This window comes from Barbus barbus (genome assembly GCF_936440315.1).
Source record: "Barbus barbus genome assembly, chromosome: 6".
NCBI lineage: Eukaryota > Metazoa > Chordata > Actinopteri > Cypriniformes > Cyprinidae > Barbus > Barbus barbus.
The window spans coordinates 14,127,568-14,145,061 of NC_136734.1; the positions used below are offsets into that span (position 1 = coordinate 14,127,568).

Sequence of the window (17,494 nt, forward strand, 5' to 3'; positions counted from 1 at the left end):
CCAAACTCGACCCCATGAAAACACTTCAGCAACTGCATATCAACCCATAACCCACTAGCAACCAAACCGGTCAGAACACCACACAGTAGCAACTGGACAGAAACTCCCTAGAAACATCTTAGCATCTCAACAGTTTTTTCTTCAGAAACGTAAAAATGTAGTTCTTATGTTTCTAAGAAAAAAGATGTTTGTTTCTCTGGCCATGAGTACATGATATTCAACAGTCTATGTTTTTTCTCTCTTTTAGCAATAGCTTTGTTTGTGCTGTTAGCTGCACTATGAGATGCAAAAATGTCAAGAGTCATGTTTTTGATCATTTCTTTTGTTTTGCTCTGTCTAACCACTCTAGTTCTTTGTTGCTGATGTTTGTGTTTGCTGTTACTAGGGCTACCTTTGATTAAAGGGGTCTGAAGTGCCTCTTGAGCTCTTTTCAAACCTCTTTAACCTCTGAAAATAAAATCTGGTAAGACGGCCTTGTTTATAATTCTTTTAACTTCAATCAAATGAGATAAATGTGGATTTCACGTGTGTATGTAACACTCAGCTGGTTCAGTCCAGATGGGCCTGCCACCCCCTCAAAAATTTCAGATGCACCTTAAAACTCCCAGCATCACCATTTTTAGCTCGCTAGTCAACAATGTCCGCATTCTCAGGCCTTGAAAAGAATGTGTTGGAACCAGTATGTGTGCATTGATATTGTGCTGTGTCACTGAATGCCCTATGATGACATTCCATCTATGCTTAAGAACACAGCCTGGTCAAAGAATAACCAAGCATTGCAATCGAACAGGAAATCATATGGTAAAAGTGTAACTACAAACAAAATTAACCACCCACATGCAAAATAAATTCTTTGAAACTAGGTACATGGGAAGTTATATATATATATATATATATATATATATATATATATATATATATATATATATATACACATACACACAGTTGGTCCATAACAGTTTCGAATTACATCTTTAAAAAAATCTTAAAGCCACTGCAATAGATATCCAAGCAAGTAACATCTGAAAAAACAAATTTTTTGCTGGATTTTTCCCCCAGAACTAACTTCACTTCTCAGACCCATCTGCTCTGTCAGTGATTTCAAACAGGTGTGCTAGCAAAGTAACCACAGGTGTAGTTGATCATTTTAACTATGAAAACCATCCACTAATGTTTGACAACCACAAGGTCACAATACTTTTTGTTTTCATTTTGAACAGCGTGTCTATTTTTGTTAATAAAACTTCTTAAAATAAACACCATTTGATTTGACATTTTGCTATCTAATGCAATGACACTGTGTGTGTATCTATCCATCCATCTAGCTATATGTACATAGAGCTTATCAAATATGATCAATTGGATTATGAAATTTTCTGAAGAGTCAAAATTATGGTTGTGTGGACTTTTAATGGAGACACACTGCTGAGGTTGCAATAAAAATATATAATTTGTGATTTGAAGATGAATGAAAGTCTAATGGGTTTAATGTAACATGAGGATGTGTAATTGATCACAGAATTTTCAATTCTGAGTGAATCCTTTAAAGGTACAAATTTGCCTCAAATTAATTTGAGCTCATAAAAGCTGCATGACAATAACAAAACAATTACAAAAATGTTGCAAAATAGTTTTAGATCATTGGTCTCAAACTCAATTCCCGAAGGGCCGTTTAGCTCCAACCAGCTCCAAATCTCACCTGCTTGGACGTTTCTGAAGAGCTTGATTAGCTGGATCAGGTGTGTTTAATTGTGGGTTGCAACTAAACAGTGCAGAGCTGTGGCCCTCCAGGAATTGAGTTTGAGACCAGTGTTTTAGATGAAGCACAGCATGTCACACACTGTATTTTCACAACTTTTGTGGCATTATAATTAGCTCATGACTGAACAAAATTTGACGATGTAAAGTTAGCATTTTTGTAACATGGTTCTCTTTCAACAACAACCAAACCCAGACAGACAGATTTAAATTCTCTCTCAGCATTTAAAAACTGCAGCACCATTTTCTTCTACTTTTCCATTCAGAAGTAGTTTAGTCAATTCTGTTAATGTTTAACAAAGTTAAAACAAGGCTGTGGACAAGAGGCTGTGTACTCCTCTCATGTCCAGCAATGTAATGTTTGCAGAAAGCACAACCACCTTACACAACAGCATCCACAGACTTCAGGGCAAAGTAGCTAGGCCTATATCTGGCGTTCATTTCATGAAAAATATATTTTTATAGTATCTTGTCTGCAAAATGTCCTCATACTATAATATTAACAGTAAATTTAACATTAGCATTCCTGAACTCTCCTCCCCAACTCTCTCTCTCTCTCTCTCTCTCTCTCACACACACACACACACACACACACACACACGAATACCCAAGGGTGGGGTTACATACACACTGCCATGTTTAAACAAGACTCACGGACAGCTGGATTGCCTCCTCCTCCTCTTCCCTCCAGCCTGGCGGCTCGGGTTTGTCTTACCTTATTTCGGAAACACGGGAGAACAGAAGTCACAGAAACCGCGTGCAGCTGTGAAAACTGATTCCCACCAAACAAGTCGCCCCCAGGCCTCCGCCGGTAAGCAGTTTCTCAGTATTTAAGTATTCACTGACACAGGAAAAGTTAATTGTTATTTGTTTTTACAAGTAAAGGAGAGTTCTTTGCGTCTAAAAATTATTTGATGGGGAAGAAAAGAAAATGGTTATAAGAATCTTATATAATGTCAATTCTTTACAATACCAGGGCTCAGAATATCATTTAAAAAAATTCAACAATAAAACAGTTGCAATAACAAAGCATTTATATAATTCTTAATGTTACAAAAAATATTTAATTAAAACTTAATTCAAGCAATATCAGATTCGAAATCGTGCTGTTGTCCGAGCATGAGGCCGCTGATATAATAACTGGCCTGCTGGTATTCAGAGCACAAACAGCGTGGGAGTGTGATATTGGTTTATTTTATACAACTGTACAAAAAACAATGTTAATATTGAATAACTTACAATTTTGCACAGCCAATAAGCGAAGTAAAGTCAGCTGTTGCGTCTCCGAGCAAAACACAGAAGTGGCGTTCATGATTGAATCAGTGTGTTTGAAGGAATCGGTTCAGTGAATGATTCAATGTAAAATTGGCTGAATTCAGAATAGCATTCTACCATTGTAAGTACTCGTACTATTTCTGCCATATGTTTTTATGACATAAATACTAACAGTAGTGTTTTATTCCAAATACAAGCAGTCACTTTTTTTTTTGTTCATGAATGAATAAATGTCTTTGAACGATTCAATGACGCACTCATAAAGACAGAAGACCTGCAGAACGAGTCTCTGAATCCCTATCACTAATGTGCAATCAAATTGTAGAACCAGAACTAAAGGCCCTATCACACCTTGGAAGGTTACCATAAATAAAAGGTTTTAATAATTGTTATAATTTTCCTCAAAGATGAAGGATATGGTTTGAATCATTTTCAGAACGACAGCCAATCAGAATCCACCTGACTTTAAAGCATTTAAAGTGGGAGATCACACAACAGCAGTGTACTTTTAATAAACAGAACATTGTGGGTTGATGTGGATGCCAAAATAGTCATGGCTCTTAGTTTGAATGGGTTTTGTTGTATAGTGTTTTTTTGTAAATCGTTTTCTCATGCAATCTCTTATTTGCTATGCAAAAGTTCAAACATTGAAATCCATTTTCTTTCCCCAGGAATATTTACAAAAAATCTGATATTTGGGACCAGTTATGTTTCAACCGTTTTAACAGACTGAAACCGGAAGTGAGGCTCTTGATTATTTGTTTTTGACTTGTTTCTCCAGCCTGACACCATGAACATCTCTCTTGAGAACCCCTATGGTGATGTCACCATCCCTCGTGCCAAACTGCATAACGCTGATTCCAGCACCATCATCATGAACCCAATGGCCTTGGAGAGCACCTACAACAACCGCAAATCTGCCTTGAACCCCTACAGCAGTTTCAAAACCCCAGGCGAGAACACCTCAAGTGTGCCAGTTTACGGAGAGGCCAGGAACGGCAGCCAGAACCCCCCTCCGGCTTACACTGTGAGGGAAAGCGACGAGCAGGTGGGACGCTGCTACGCCTGTTGCTACCGCTGTCGGAGAAGGAAGTGAGACTAGATTTACCCTGTGAAGCAAAGGATTATGGGTTTACAATTTGGAACCACCATTCCACCTCCCAAATTTTGGAAGCCAAATGCTATGCAGTTCTAAAATGACTGCATTTTTGGGCTCCTTTAGCTATTACATAAACCTGGAGATCAGACTGTGGTTTGGACAAAACAAGAGCTGACCTTCTGTGACTGCACCGAAACCTATTATATTAAATATTTACATTTGGATTACATAATTTTGTTAGACTGGCACAGTTAAGTTCAGCTGGATTGCTCCTACTGAACCACATTAAAGCAGCATTACCTTTGTGTGCCTCAAACAATGGTATGCTTAGATACTCCCCTTCATTTTGGCATCACCCAATTGTTCCCATACACTTAGTTAAAATAACTAGCTATTCGACTAATGTTGTTGTCAATGGAGTGTTTCTATACATTTATAATGAGGTTAAACAGGTTTTACTGGTGCACACAGAGGTGGGCTCTCTTCACAAAATGTCCCGGTGGACTTCTCCCAGTTTCTTTAGGTTTTTGAGCCACACCCTGACGTGCCGTCCGACACAGGTGACTGAAACTTGAGGAACAACCCTTGTTCTTTTTCAAAGGGATTCACAAAAAGACACTGTCAACTTTTACTGCGGAATGAGTGTTGTGCCATCCGAGTTTCTATTCAATGAGCTTTTCTGGTTACTGTAGACATACCACTGACATATTGTGTCTAGGATTGCCAAAGAGACACTTTAGTGCAACATAAAACCCTTATAGTACTAATATAATATGATTATAAGCAATATTATGGTAGTTACATTTAATACAATGGGTTGTGGACAGGTTTTTTTGGCAATAAGACTGAGCCTGACTATTGTAAATATGATAAAATATGCCAACCAAAATGTTTTGGATGTCTGTATATGTTAGGCACGATGATCAGTATATTTTTTTTATACATAAAATCACCTTTGTCTCTGTAAACAACTGTTTTCAACTCATTTTACTTATGAACTACTCAACGTTTCCTACAAGGTGACTCAGTCAGTCTCTGTGACAACAAATTCTTTCTAGCTGAAGTAAAGGCAGTGTTATCAGACAGCAACTGAACCGGTTTGGGACGTAGTGCCCTGAGAGCAAGTTCCTGGAACAAATATACGTGGAGTCCAGATCAGCCAGTTTACAGGTGTAAAGAAACCTTGTTTCCTTGAATCTCAAGCACTACAGTATTTCCAGTATATAGGGTTATCATTAACTAATATTGACATTAACCGTTAAACTTCAATTAGATTTTGGATTTATTTTCAGCGTAGTGCCAGAGGGTTAATGTAAAGTTAACCAAAGGTTTGCAAAGACGGGAGAGAGTCGTAACGTTTGAGAAACAAAATATTCTTTTTCTTTTAGAAATCAGTTGATGATCGACTCTAACTGTAAATTTAAACTATTAAAATGCCGGTAAATTGATTATCCATTGTCTTGAGACTTTTGCATATTATAAATGTATATTTTCTTTACTTTCAAACTATTCCCCTTGAAAAAAAAAATACTAACCTTAGAGTTGTTGTGCAAAACATTCATAAATTCATATGGGATCTCATTCTAACAATTGTTTTCAGAATTTTTCACAGTGGTGGTTACATTTATAAAGTTTTATCACAACTGTTACTGGAGTAAGTTTGATTTTAGGCCGAAACTATGAGTATTGTGATTTTTGTAAGGCTAATTGTCACTTAAGGCGTCACTAACTGTTAATAGGTAAACTGAATGCAAGGTTAGGATAGCATGGGAATACACTAATGTAAACAAAAACGAAAATATCTGACTCCAAACATAGTAAGAGGAATTTCTAGGACAAATGAATGGAAATAAGCATTATGGATGTTATGCCAGTGCATGTGCAGACTGCCAGTACCGTCGGTAGGGGGCGATAAAAACTCGTAATTGTAATAAAATAATATTTTATTACTTCCCTCTCAAGTGCGAGTTAATAATCCAAGAAAATTCCCAATTTTTTTTTTTTTTTTTATTCAGTGGGTTACACCCTTTCATACAGAGTTATTTTGATATGCTTCCTTAACTAGCCTACCTTCTAAATACTGTTTACCTGAGAGGTTATAGAGTAGACAACACTTTATTTTTATCTTACATTATATAAACTTAGGTTGAAATAATTACGGGTGTTAATTTTTACGGGTTAAAATATCGATATTAATTCGTTCAGCTGTTTTTAATTCACGGGGTTCACAATTCAGCTTGATTCATAAACTAATTTTCAATTTATGATGTAAGGCTGTATTTATAATAAATGTGTAAATAAATATTTAGCTATAGTAGTGCAAAATCATCATCGTGATCTCATTCAAAAAGTATCTGAAGTGATTTTTTTTTGACAGTGGTGGGTTTTACAAAGGAGCATAGGTACTTGGGGCTGAAAATATGGTTATGGTTTTTGTAAAGCTAATAGACGTTAATATGGCTCCTGAAAATTAGGCTAAATTGAATGCAGCTGTTAGGATAGCATGGGGATACACCAATGCAAACAAAAAGGACATGAACACTTTTTAATGGCCAGATACCGTAACTATTAATACTAAACATAAAATGTATAAAGTTTATATAATATAAGAAAATCATGTTGTTCGTCAACTATTTATTCGAGAAGGATGAGGATGTAAATTCTGCCACAATTAATATCAAAATGGTGCTGATAGATCTATCATTCCCAGGGGAACTGGTGATAGTAGTACAATAGTAGTCTAGTCAGTGTTTGATTGGTTTATTTTTTTCTGAGGGTGGTCAAGGCGTGCCTTCGCCCACGTGAGTCCAGTCAGCGTGCGACTCTGGAGAAGAAACTAGAAGCTTCCGGAAGGGAACAACAGGCGGCGCGCGCGTGCGCTGAGAGTGGGGAGGGTCGCGTAGGCTTCTCTTCTAGAAGCTTCTCGTTCTCAATAGTCCTGCGGGTGACATTTTTTAAAAGTACAAATATCCCACACAATCTTACTATTAATATTAAGTAATAAAACAGTGCATCTTAAATGAGAATTAAATAATTTTAAGTATAGCGTGTCACGATACTTGATACTGGTCCTGATTCAGCACTTTCAAAGCATCTGACATTTTAATCCACATTCCGTTGAGATTTTGTTCATTAATAATCAGGCTTACGTAATGATAAATTACTTTCCTCACATACCTCGGTCAGATTTATCCTTTATATATTCCCCAATGTATAAATATACAAACTGTCCTGAGAAGCTTACTGTCCTAATCCACCACAAACTGTTTAACATTCCACTTACGGTTTTATCTTTAAAAGTTATGAAAGCTGCCAAATTGGAGGGGGGGTCATGAATTTCCCTGGTCAAGAAGCTGCAAATGGAAAAAGCTATTGTAGGCAAAACATTACAATGATGTTATCAAATGATAATACCAAATATCACAATTTTAAATAACCGTCAAAATTTATTAATGACATGTTTCTTGCACACTGAACTAGTCTGAAATTAAATGTCTATGTTACATGAATTGAATTAACAAGACTTTTCTCCAAAAGAAGTGTGGCCCAGTGCACAGAAGCGCACCAGTGTTTTCAACACAAAGTAAAATTTCCAGAGTCCTTCTCCTAATCTTCATACACATGCGTGGTCCAGATTAGGGGGGTCTGGAGGGTCTTTATCCTTAGCTCAGGGTTTAGAAATTGTCTGTTGAACTTGCCGGGTGCTGGTTAATAAAAGAAAAGTCCAAGAATGAAAAATATAAGCCATAAGCTCACAAGAACTTGATTCATATCAAATATCAAAAGGGCAAAAAAAAATAAAAATAAACGTGTTAGTAAAAATATATCTTGTTGTTTGGCACTAATCAAGTTGAGACAGCATAATACTTAACATTTATCTCCCAACTAATTGCTAGACCAACAGGCAAAGGCATAATTCAACGCCAGAGAACAACGGCTGTCTTTTCCAAAACTCGCTCTTAGTGAGTAAATGTGGCCAAGATTTTACTGTCAAAATGGCTTGCACCTATGTGAAGAGCAAAAGTTGGAAGGAGATAACGGTCTTAAAGATAAGCATTGTGAAATACGAAGGTACCAAATAGTGATGGCCTCTCATATATTCCCGATGCTTGCAGAGTTGGCTGTGAAAGTCTTGAACTCTTCAAACCATTCACACAGTTTGACTCGAGCCAAAGGCAATATGGGCTAATACAAAAACAAAACAATCGTTTTACTTAAAATAGAAAAATAATTTAGAGCCAAAAAAAATTCATGATGGCATTTCATGGTAAACAAATACTTTACAACGTGATGGTCTAAGCTTTGCTTATTTTACAACATCAACAAAAAAATACCCCTACGTACCCTAACAAAACAACTGTGAGAACCCAATGGCAATAATGCAACAGTGGTGGTTGACTGAGTACATATGAACACACATGTATCTCAGTTTAAACAGTACATCTCTGCAAATGTGAGTGTATTAGTTTGAGACCCTGAATGCATCTGCACACAGATTAGTGTGTCCATCATCAGATTCCGTTACCCTCTCATAGGCGTTACATTGTCCCAAGAGGTTCTCCAAAACGGATCTTCTGGCCTGCTTTCAAATTAAAGGTAAAATCTTGTGGAGCTTCAAATAACAGTACAATAGTGGAGCCCAAGTTGAATTCGCCCAGGTGTTCTCCTTTTCTCATGCTGACGCCTTCCTGGTTGTTATTTGTTACGTAGCTGAAGTCATTGTAAGTTCCTTTGCTGTATCGAGGGTTGTTGGTGCGGAGCTCCTAAAGAGGAAAAAAAAAAAAAAGTTGTCATTGTAACTACACTACAACCAAATGGTTTGCCTTTTACCTCTATTTATTTGATTACAAATAAAATCCAAATCCATTAGATTTAGGGAAAACGTACTTTAAGAAATGTGGTATTGTGAAATAAGCAGGGTCACGATTCTGAGGTCGCATCCTGCTACTGAAACAGGTGTCATTACAGTCTACTTTCAAACATTCATCTCACCCATTAACCCACATTGTTACACAAGCCCACTACTGTCTAGTGGTCTGATTGCGGCACATTAGGAATGAGGCCAAATCCACTCTTAGCGGTGTAGCTCAATATTCTGCTAATGCTGAGAAAATATATCATATGCCAACAAGAGTGATTCTGTGGCAATTCAGAAATGAAACCATATAGGCCCCAATATACTTCAATCAAAAGAACTGGGCCCTGACTTATCAACAGTGCATTGAAAATGTTCTATATTTTGTCCTACGAATGAAATTTAGAATGTGTATAAGTACAAAAAATAAGTACAAAAAATCTCTATTATGCAATGCGGTTCTCATGCACACCAGTAAGTAATCATTGTTGATAAATCCCACATTTTCTTAAGCACCATGCTCGTTCACTTTCATGGTCACTGGCATTCAGAACCGCCTCCAATGAACCAACAACACCTTCCTTTATAAATCACGTGAATGTGTATGTCCACACTGAAATCATGGCAAAGAAAGCGGTACTAACTGAGAAGCCATTCTGGGCTCTCACTAAACAGATCAGCGCGGTCTTTGAAAATGCATTCTCTGCACAGCGCAGTTCTTCCAAATCTTCCAGCGAAGCGAGATCAGCCATGACACTATAGCTACACTTCAAATGACTTCCCAGCTGTCTTTTATAGCTTTTCACACCAATTACACAAATGTCTAGCTTGAACTATGAAATTATTGAATATTTGCAATGAAAGGCCACGCGTTTCATTTAAAGAATTGCTGCTACAGCTTTTAAAAGCAGTGCATTTCAATACTGCTGGACAAATCACCTTCTGTTATTAATGTTCCTGTTTTTATGTAGAATCCGCAGGTTTATTTTTGAGATGTTATTGAGAGATTAAAGTATAGTCTGTTGCTGATTTTGGTGCTACTTGTCCCTGGGAGCCCTTCAGACCCAGTACAAAAATGGCTCAACAAACAGCTGGATACCATGAACTAGATGTTGCACAACCACAGCTATGAACTTCTGAATGAGGAGAATCACCCTGTGAGTCAAAGCGCTCCGGACACACTGAAAAGCATCATTCTGCCTTTAGGATAAACATAAGTGGTTTTCCTGCAATGTGTATTGGAGCTTTTCATAGATAGTATCCTACTGTAGAAGACCACTGTTATTTAGGTCACACAAAGAGCAAAGACTGAATATGCAGATTTTAATATTAATATTTCAGTTTGTCTCAAAAAGGTACTGTATTGTATGACTTGGAATATGTTTTTGTCATATGCAATAAGAGACGCTTGGACATTAGTCTAAATATTTTATGTTCTACAAAAGAAAAGACAGTCATACAGATTTGAAAACACAAATAAGCAAATTTAACCTTGTAAAGATTGTCATTTGATGTGTCAATTTCTAAGGCCACTAAATTAAACATGATCAACAATTAAAAGGCTTTTTATCATAATTGTAAAAATTACTCTTCAGCTTGTGGTACACACATTTTTGCTTTGAAATCCTTACTGAAAATGTAAACATTGTTAGTAATATTTCAAAACGAACACGTATTGGACTGAAGCAACTTGATCATCCATTCTATCATTTTTATTCAAAAATCTAATTAAAATGTGATATATCAGGCTTTTAAGGAATGTTTATTTGGACATCTCTCATTGAATTGCATTTCATTACAAAAACGTTTTTGTTTATGCCTTTATTTCGAAAGGAAAGCAGCTAGACAGGAAGCGAAATGGAAGAGAGAGAGGGGGACAGGATCGGGAAATACTGTGTTAATGGTAAGACATGTTAATATATGGTTTACAAACGTTAGTTAAACGTTAGTTAATGTTGAACTAGTGTACACTTTACAATAAGATTCACAAATTCTTGTGAACTTGTAATGTTACTGCAACTTGCATATAACCATATTTATCTGTTAATTCACATAGTTATAAAAAGAAAACTCCCTGTTTCCACAAAGTTTCACTTTTGATTAACAGTACACCACTCCAGAATGTCATTTGCCCAATGTCAGGACTGTCTGATTTTCTATTACAAAATAAAAGCCCTCCAAAATCTCATATAATGACCAGTTTTGTCTTTGATTTTAGTTAGCTCTAAAAAGGAAACTCCGTTTCCACAGAACAATTTAAATTCAGATTAATAGTCCACTACCCCCAGCGTGTCACTCAACAAGTTTCAAGATGATCTGATGTTGCATTACAAAATTAAAGCCCTACAAAAACCAATATATGACCAGTTTTGTCTTTGATTTTAGGTAGCTCTAAAAAGGAAACTCCCTGTTTCCACAGAACAATTTCAATTCAGATTGACAGACCACTACCCCAGGGTGTCTCCCAACCAGTTTCAAGACAATCTGATGTTGCATTACATAAAATCCCTCCAAATCTCATTCTACCTGTTCTGCCTGTGATTTTGTATAGCTCTAAAAAGGAAACTCCCTATTTCCACAGACCAGTTTCAATTCAGATTAATAGCCCACTGCCCCAGGGTGTCTCCCAACCAGTTTCAAGACAATCTGATGTTGCATTACAAAATGAATGCCCTCCAAAAACTCACATAACCAGCTTTGTCTTTGATTTTAGGTAGCTCTAAAAAGGAAACTCCCTGTTTCCACGGAACAATTTCAATTCAGATTGACAGACCACTACCCCAGGGTGTCACTCAACCAGTTTTAAGACGATCTGATGTTGCATTACATAATAAATACCCTCCAAATCTCATATTCTACTTGTTCTGCCTGTGATTTTGGATAGCTCTAAAAAGTAAATTCCCTGTTTCCACAGACCAGTTTCAATTCAGATTAATAGTCTCCCACGGTGTTGAGGGCCCTCCCTTTGAGCCGCTACAGTCCACTACCCTTCGGTCACTGTCGCTAAAGACTGCTCTGCTCTTAGCACCCTGCCTGCCTGGAATTTGGGCCTAATGACTCTAAGGTCATCCGTATTTGCGCGCACCACAAAATAACGTGCCGGCTAGAAAGACCGTGTTTTTCAAAGTGGAGGCTGGCCTGACCGCAGTATCCTTTGAGTACAGGTCGGCCAATTTCGTCTGTTAAAGTTAACCTTTTCAAATAACGCGGTCCCGGACAGTATGCAGGTATGCAGCCCTTACATATGCAGGTACAATCAGAGTTTCTCAAGTTATTGTTAAAAAAGCAAACTATCAAACTTCATAGCTAGCGTTAGTGAAGCAGTCAGTGGAATCTTTCTGCCACCACCTAAGCTCCGCCCACAGAAAAGGGTCACAATGTTTACTAACATGAAAAGGGTCTATATGGAATCAGTAACATTACAATTTGTAAGTAATCTACCCAGCTCTGTCGGTGTGCTGCCCACGAGGCTATTGGCGCCGACTAGGGATGTATCGATTAACTGCGAGCCGGTTGAAAATCGATTCAATTAAGGGTAGGAATTTATATGAATGTATGTCTGAGGGGAACTTACTGTCTTTAGACTGTTCTTTTCATCTTGCGTCTGTATAATGCATATTAAAAAGTTCATAAAGGCAGCGCTGCTTTGTTTACAGTGGAAACCAAGGAAATGCTTAAAGCGCCACCTGCTGGCAGAAAGTGAATCTGTCTCATTCAGCTCATCTGCGGTTTCATTTCATGCAGATATTTTTTATGTATAGTTTCACAAAACTGAAGTCACACCACTCTGTTTTTGCTTCAAATTTTTGACATTATACAATCTAATTTAGATTTAAAAAATGCTCATGTTGCATGTATGCAGCATATTTGTTTGGATCATGATTAAAATGAAGTGGTTGCCTCTAATTTTAAATGGAAAGAGTACAGACAAAGCCTTATTTTGTTTATATGAAGAGATTTCTTTTATTTGTGTTACTTATTTTGATTTGGGGCTTGTTTTAAAATTTCTATTTAGTTTTGTTATTTACATTATATTTAAATGTTATTGAGCAGATGCTTTTATCCAAAGCGACTTACAAATGAGGACAATAGAAGCAATCAAAACCAACAAAAGAGCAATAACGTGCTATATTAGTATATTATAGTGTTATGTTTCAATTTCACAAAGAAACGTGCAGCATTTTGTCCAAGCAATAAAAGGACACATTTAATTTATAATTTGTGTTAAATCTAATTTTGATAAAGAAATCGTGAATCGAATCGTGAAATCAAAATCGTGAATTGAATCGTGAGTTGAGTGAATCGTTACATCCCTAGCGCCGACATCTACAGAGCTTTAATCATAAAAATTGTGAAATATTCTCGAATACCATATTACATGAACCTTAACAGCCTGATGTATCAAATATTATACTCAACATAAAACACGCACGAATGTTTTTTCCCCCCTATCTTTTTCTAAAGGTTTAATAAACTGCTCCATTTCAAAACACGTTATTTTTCTGCCCATTATTTAATGTGTCAAGTTTTAAAGGGTTATTATTAGGAGTAACTACTCCTTTAAACACTCATTCTTCTGCAGAAGCTAAAAAATAATATTTGTATTTTACAGCAGAGCAAAAAAGTTCTAACCTTGTCAAAATAGATGCGTATAGATCCCACATTTGTTGCTCCTACAGCCGTGAGTGAAAAGAACCCGTGTGGCCACTCCCCACTCAAGACCACCCGCTCATTATGGCAGAAAAGTTCCTTGATCCAACGCGCAACTCCTGGGTTCACTGACATCAGAGAACCTGTAATAAGCATATGCATATCAGACCACATTCTGTGCTTCAGCTACGTAACTACAAACTGATGGTATCGCTCTGCTCAGTCGCCGTCAGATTAGAAAAGACACTTATAACTTAAGCATATAAGACCTAAAGTCACTGTTGATTAATCTTTTAATATTTTCAGAAAGCAAAGAGAAATAGAAAGAGAACACATAATGCCGCTGACCTGGGAAGTGGCGTCTGTGTGCCACCCTCCAGTCTGTAGGCGAGTGAAAGCAGTGGTAGTCACCTGGAGCCAGATAAACTACACAGTGAAACAACTCATTCCCCTCTTTAGTGACCAGCGCATCCTGGTATGTACCAGGGTCATCCTCATCTGAACATGACGGGAAAAAGACGAGAAAAATAAGTGATTATTTTCAGTAAGTGGTAGGAAAACCAATATGTAACATACTAGACAGATTGTTCTTTTTTGGCCTCACATGGCCTATAAGCTTAGCTTACCCAAGTAGGACATGTTCCTTGATGGTCAGACAAGATTTTAGGTTTAGGCATAGGTCTTTCAACATTCATATCAGTCTATAATTTCCCTTTGATTTTATCGTTCAAAAGTTTGGGGTCAGTCTTTTTTTTTTTTTAAAGAAATTAATACTTTTATTCTGCAAGGATACATTCAATTGATCAAAAGTGACAGTAAAGACATTTATAATGTTACAGAATATTGTATATTTCAAACAAATACTGTTCTTTTAAACTCATCAACGAATCCTGAAAAACTCCTAAAATCCTTAAAATGCATCAACATATCTGTTTTCAACACTGACAATATAAAGAAATGTTTCTTGAGCACCAAATCAGCATATTAGAATGATTTCTGAAGCATCATGTCACACTGAAGACTGGCTGCTTGAAATTTCAGACTTTGTCAAAAGAATAAATCACATTTTGAAAATATTAAAATAGAAAAAGTTTGAGTTTTAAATTGTAATAATTGTTCACTGTACTCTTGATCGAATAAATACAGCCTTGGTAAAAAATAAGAGACTTATTAATTGAAAAAAATCTTGCAGACCCCAAACTTTTGAACGGTAGTGTAGATTATACTTAGGGTACAAAGTACCACATTAAGCTTTTCCAGGTACTTGTTATATTAAGTCACTTGGCACAAAACATTTTAACAATACAGCTTCAGTGTTATACATTTATTAACAAAATTTGTTGAGGCATTAGAAATGTGAAGTCAAACATACAGTGATCCCTTTAAGGCAAATCATGTCACACGGTGGCCATCTTTGAAATGCCTCTCGGGCATGCAAGTGCAGCTACCATCACTTTGTATGGGGAAACATCAAATTCTCCCAAACTGTTCACTAAGCTTACGATTAAATTTCATATTTGAAATCAATGAAATCTCACAACAACTGTGCCATAAATGTTGTTTCTTTCGCTCAAATGGCGTTATAAAAAGGTTATTTTTCAGGCTAGATCAGCCAGAGTGCATACGAAGTCCAAGGTGCACGCCTCAGAACGCTGACTGTTTCTATAGCAACCAGGACTTCTAATGGCAGCTGCAGTGACGCGCTGACTTTACAGATTAGCGATTGGCTCTTTCATTCAAAAGGCGGGGCTTCCTGCGATTGAGCGGCCATATTAAGGGTTGCATTTTTCCCCATTCAAAACTATAGGAGTGACACGTCTTGGGTATTCTATAGTCTTTGTCCAAAAATATACAATATGGACTGTGAAGAAAGAAAACAACTCAAAATGTAAACCAAAATATTACGATGCAATTTTACTAATTCGAAAATAAATCTGAAAATGCCACCTTAACTTTGCCACTGTTGTAACAATCAGTACGTGATATTTTCTGCTGACTGTGCAGCGTGTATGCAAATTGATAAGAGTGAGGGATTCTCCTTCCTGAAATTGTGATTCTTTACAAAGTCGAAAAAACCTTGCATTAAAATTAAATTGTGATGTTCCAGTATCAAAGGATTTCGTTCCTGTATCAAACGATTTCGATCCAGGAACATTGTCCTACTTGGTCAAATGACAATTTTAGTGATACTTACTTCTGTTAGCAGATAAATTCTCGGTCCAGTTGTGCGGCCCGAGGAACGTTTCCAGTGAGTAGGTCACTCCCTTCACCTGCTCGACCTCACAGTTCTTCACACGGCCAAAATGAAGGATCTTGCCATCAGCCGGACTGATCTGTAGAGCAAATTAACCGTTATAGTAAACTAAACTAGTCTGCAAGTATCTGTGTCGGCATAGTTTATTTGGTACTTTTTCTGTATATTGGGTTATAAACCAACAAAGTAGCTGGAATATGCAAAATGATCAAAATCAAATAAATATTTCAGACACCATAATGAATATTTTGAGCAAATAAATAAAAAGATTCTAAATCATCTCCAAAATGTATAGCATTTAGTCCATCTATTGGCTCTACTGAATTAAATTTCTATGTACAAGCTTGCATGTGCACCCATTCTCTTGGGTTTGCATATGAATTAAAGTGAATTGGGACAAAAATCTATTCCATCTACAAAAAAATGCCTCTACAATTACAAACCCAGACTCACCACGCAGTGAGAGTCGCACACTGGCCGGACCTGAGGTTTGAGTTTGCGCCTAAAAAACTCGCCCAGGTTTCTGTAGTACTGTAAATCCTCTATGGCCGCTTCCTTCATGTTGACTCCAAACGTCCATATATACAATCTGAAGATAGGTTTCCGTAACCAAGTTGGCAGGTCCACCTGGTTCAAGCGACCCCAGGCTCTGGAGAGAAGTCTTGTGGGTATGGACTTGTAGATTGTAACCTACAACCCAAGAGACAGAGTTTGGAGATGCCATGCTCACATATCTTATACACAATAGCAAACATTTGCAGAAAGACAAGTAAACACACTTAATGAACTTCCACCTGCAAAGCAAATGCAAGTAATTGCCACTTTATTTCTTTACATATCATCTGCATAAAAATAAGTGAGTTTAGGTTTCAACCAAAATGGTACATGATACATGACACCGTGAACAGCATATACAGTACTATGACCCAATTACATTCGGGTTCAGCTTTTGACAATGAAAACCAAACAAAATTTTGGTTTCTGCACATAAAAAATAAAATAAAAAACCTTTTGGTGCATTACTAGTAAACAATTATGTGAACAAACGGTTTTCGTCTAGTTATACAAAATTAATAATTAAATACTAATTAATAATACTAATTAATATTACATGTAATTCACACACACACAACGACTTGAATTTTAATTGAAACTGATTTCAAATTTATTCTGAGATGTTTTGGGGGCAAAAAATAAAGTAATATAATGGATTAAAAAAGCATTAAATTCATCATTAAAAACTCTTTACAAGAAACCCTTGAGTACCTAATTAAGTGGCATAAGTTTGCTATTTTTTATATAAAATTAGCAGTTTTGATAACATTTGACAAAAAAAAAAAAAAAGGTCAGTCATGCAGGGGAGAAAAAAAAAAAAAAAAAAACGTAAGAGGAAATATAAGACAGGAACCCTGCAAATGTAGACCGTTGATGTAAAATTTCATGAGGTGTGACTCACCACAAATTTAATAATTAATGATAATTGTAAAAAAAAAAAAAGGATGTACACACTCATTGTTAATGCAGGTGAGCATCTAAAGAGTTTTAAACCTGCTGTATTGAGTCCAGCACCTGCATCACCTGCTGTGCACCATGTGCTCCAGTG

General features: G+C 36.7%; 2 protein-coding genes across 10 annotated transcripts in view; one reads left to right on the plus strand and one right to left on the minus strand.

The window, feature by feature from the left end:
- The first annotated feature begins 2,098 nt into the window (after positions 1–2,098).
- Positions 2,099–5,779, plus strand: LOC306870674 (uncharacterized protein). Of its 2 annotated transcripts, none has more exons than XM_079418076.1 (2): positions 2,099–2,569; positions 3,705–5,779. In XM_079418076.1, exon 2 carries the CDS (start codon positions 3,824–3,826, stop codon positions 4,127–4,129), a length of 306 nt encoding a protein of 101 aa, XP_079274202.1. In that variant the 5' UTR covers positions 2,099–2,569; positions 3,705–3,823; the 3' UTR covers positions 4,130–5,779. The 2 variants fall into 2 exon arrangements, with proteins under 2 accessions (XP_079274202.1, XP_079274201.1); XM_079418075.1 differs by having other exon boundaries at positions 2,103–2,569; positions 3,815–5,779.
- An 884-nt stretch (positions 5,780–6,663) lies between these two features.
- LOC306870900 (phosphatidylserine decarboxylase proenzyme, mitochondrial-like) overlaps positions 6,664–17,494 on the minus strand; it is a 36,935-nt gene continuing 26,104 nt past the window's right edge. For 5 of the 8 annotated variants that reach the window (XM_079418470.1, XM_079418471.1, XM_079418472.1 and 2 more), the window contains 5 exons: positions 16,345–16,581; positions 15,832–15,970; positions 13,986–14,135; positions 13,620–13,780; positions 7,554–8,895 (listed from right to left, as the gene is read on the minus strand). In XM_079418470.1, coding sequence (XP_079274596.1) covers positions 8,671–8,895; positions 13,620–13,780; positions 13,986–14,135; positions 15,832–15,970; positions 16,345–16,581 — 912 coding nt within the window. In that variant the 3' untranslated portion in view covers positions 7,554–8,670. Of the gene's footprint in view, positions 8,896–13,619; positions 13,781–13,985; positions 14,136–15,831; positions 15,971–16,344; positions 16,582–17,494 lie in introns of all 8 variants that reach the window. The other 3 variants (XM_079418467.1, XM_079418468.1, XM_079418469.1) reach the window with 1 other exon arrangement.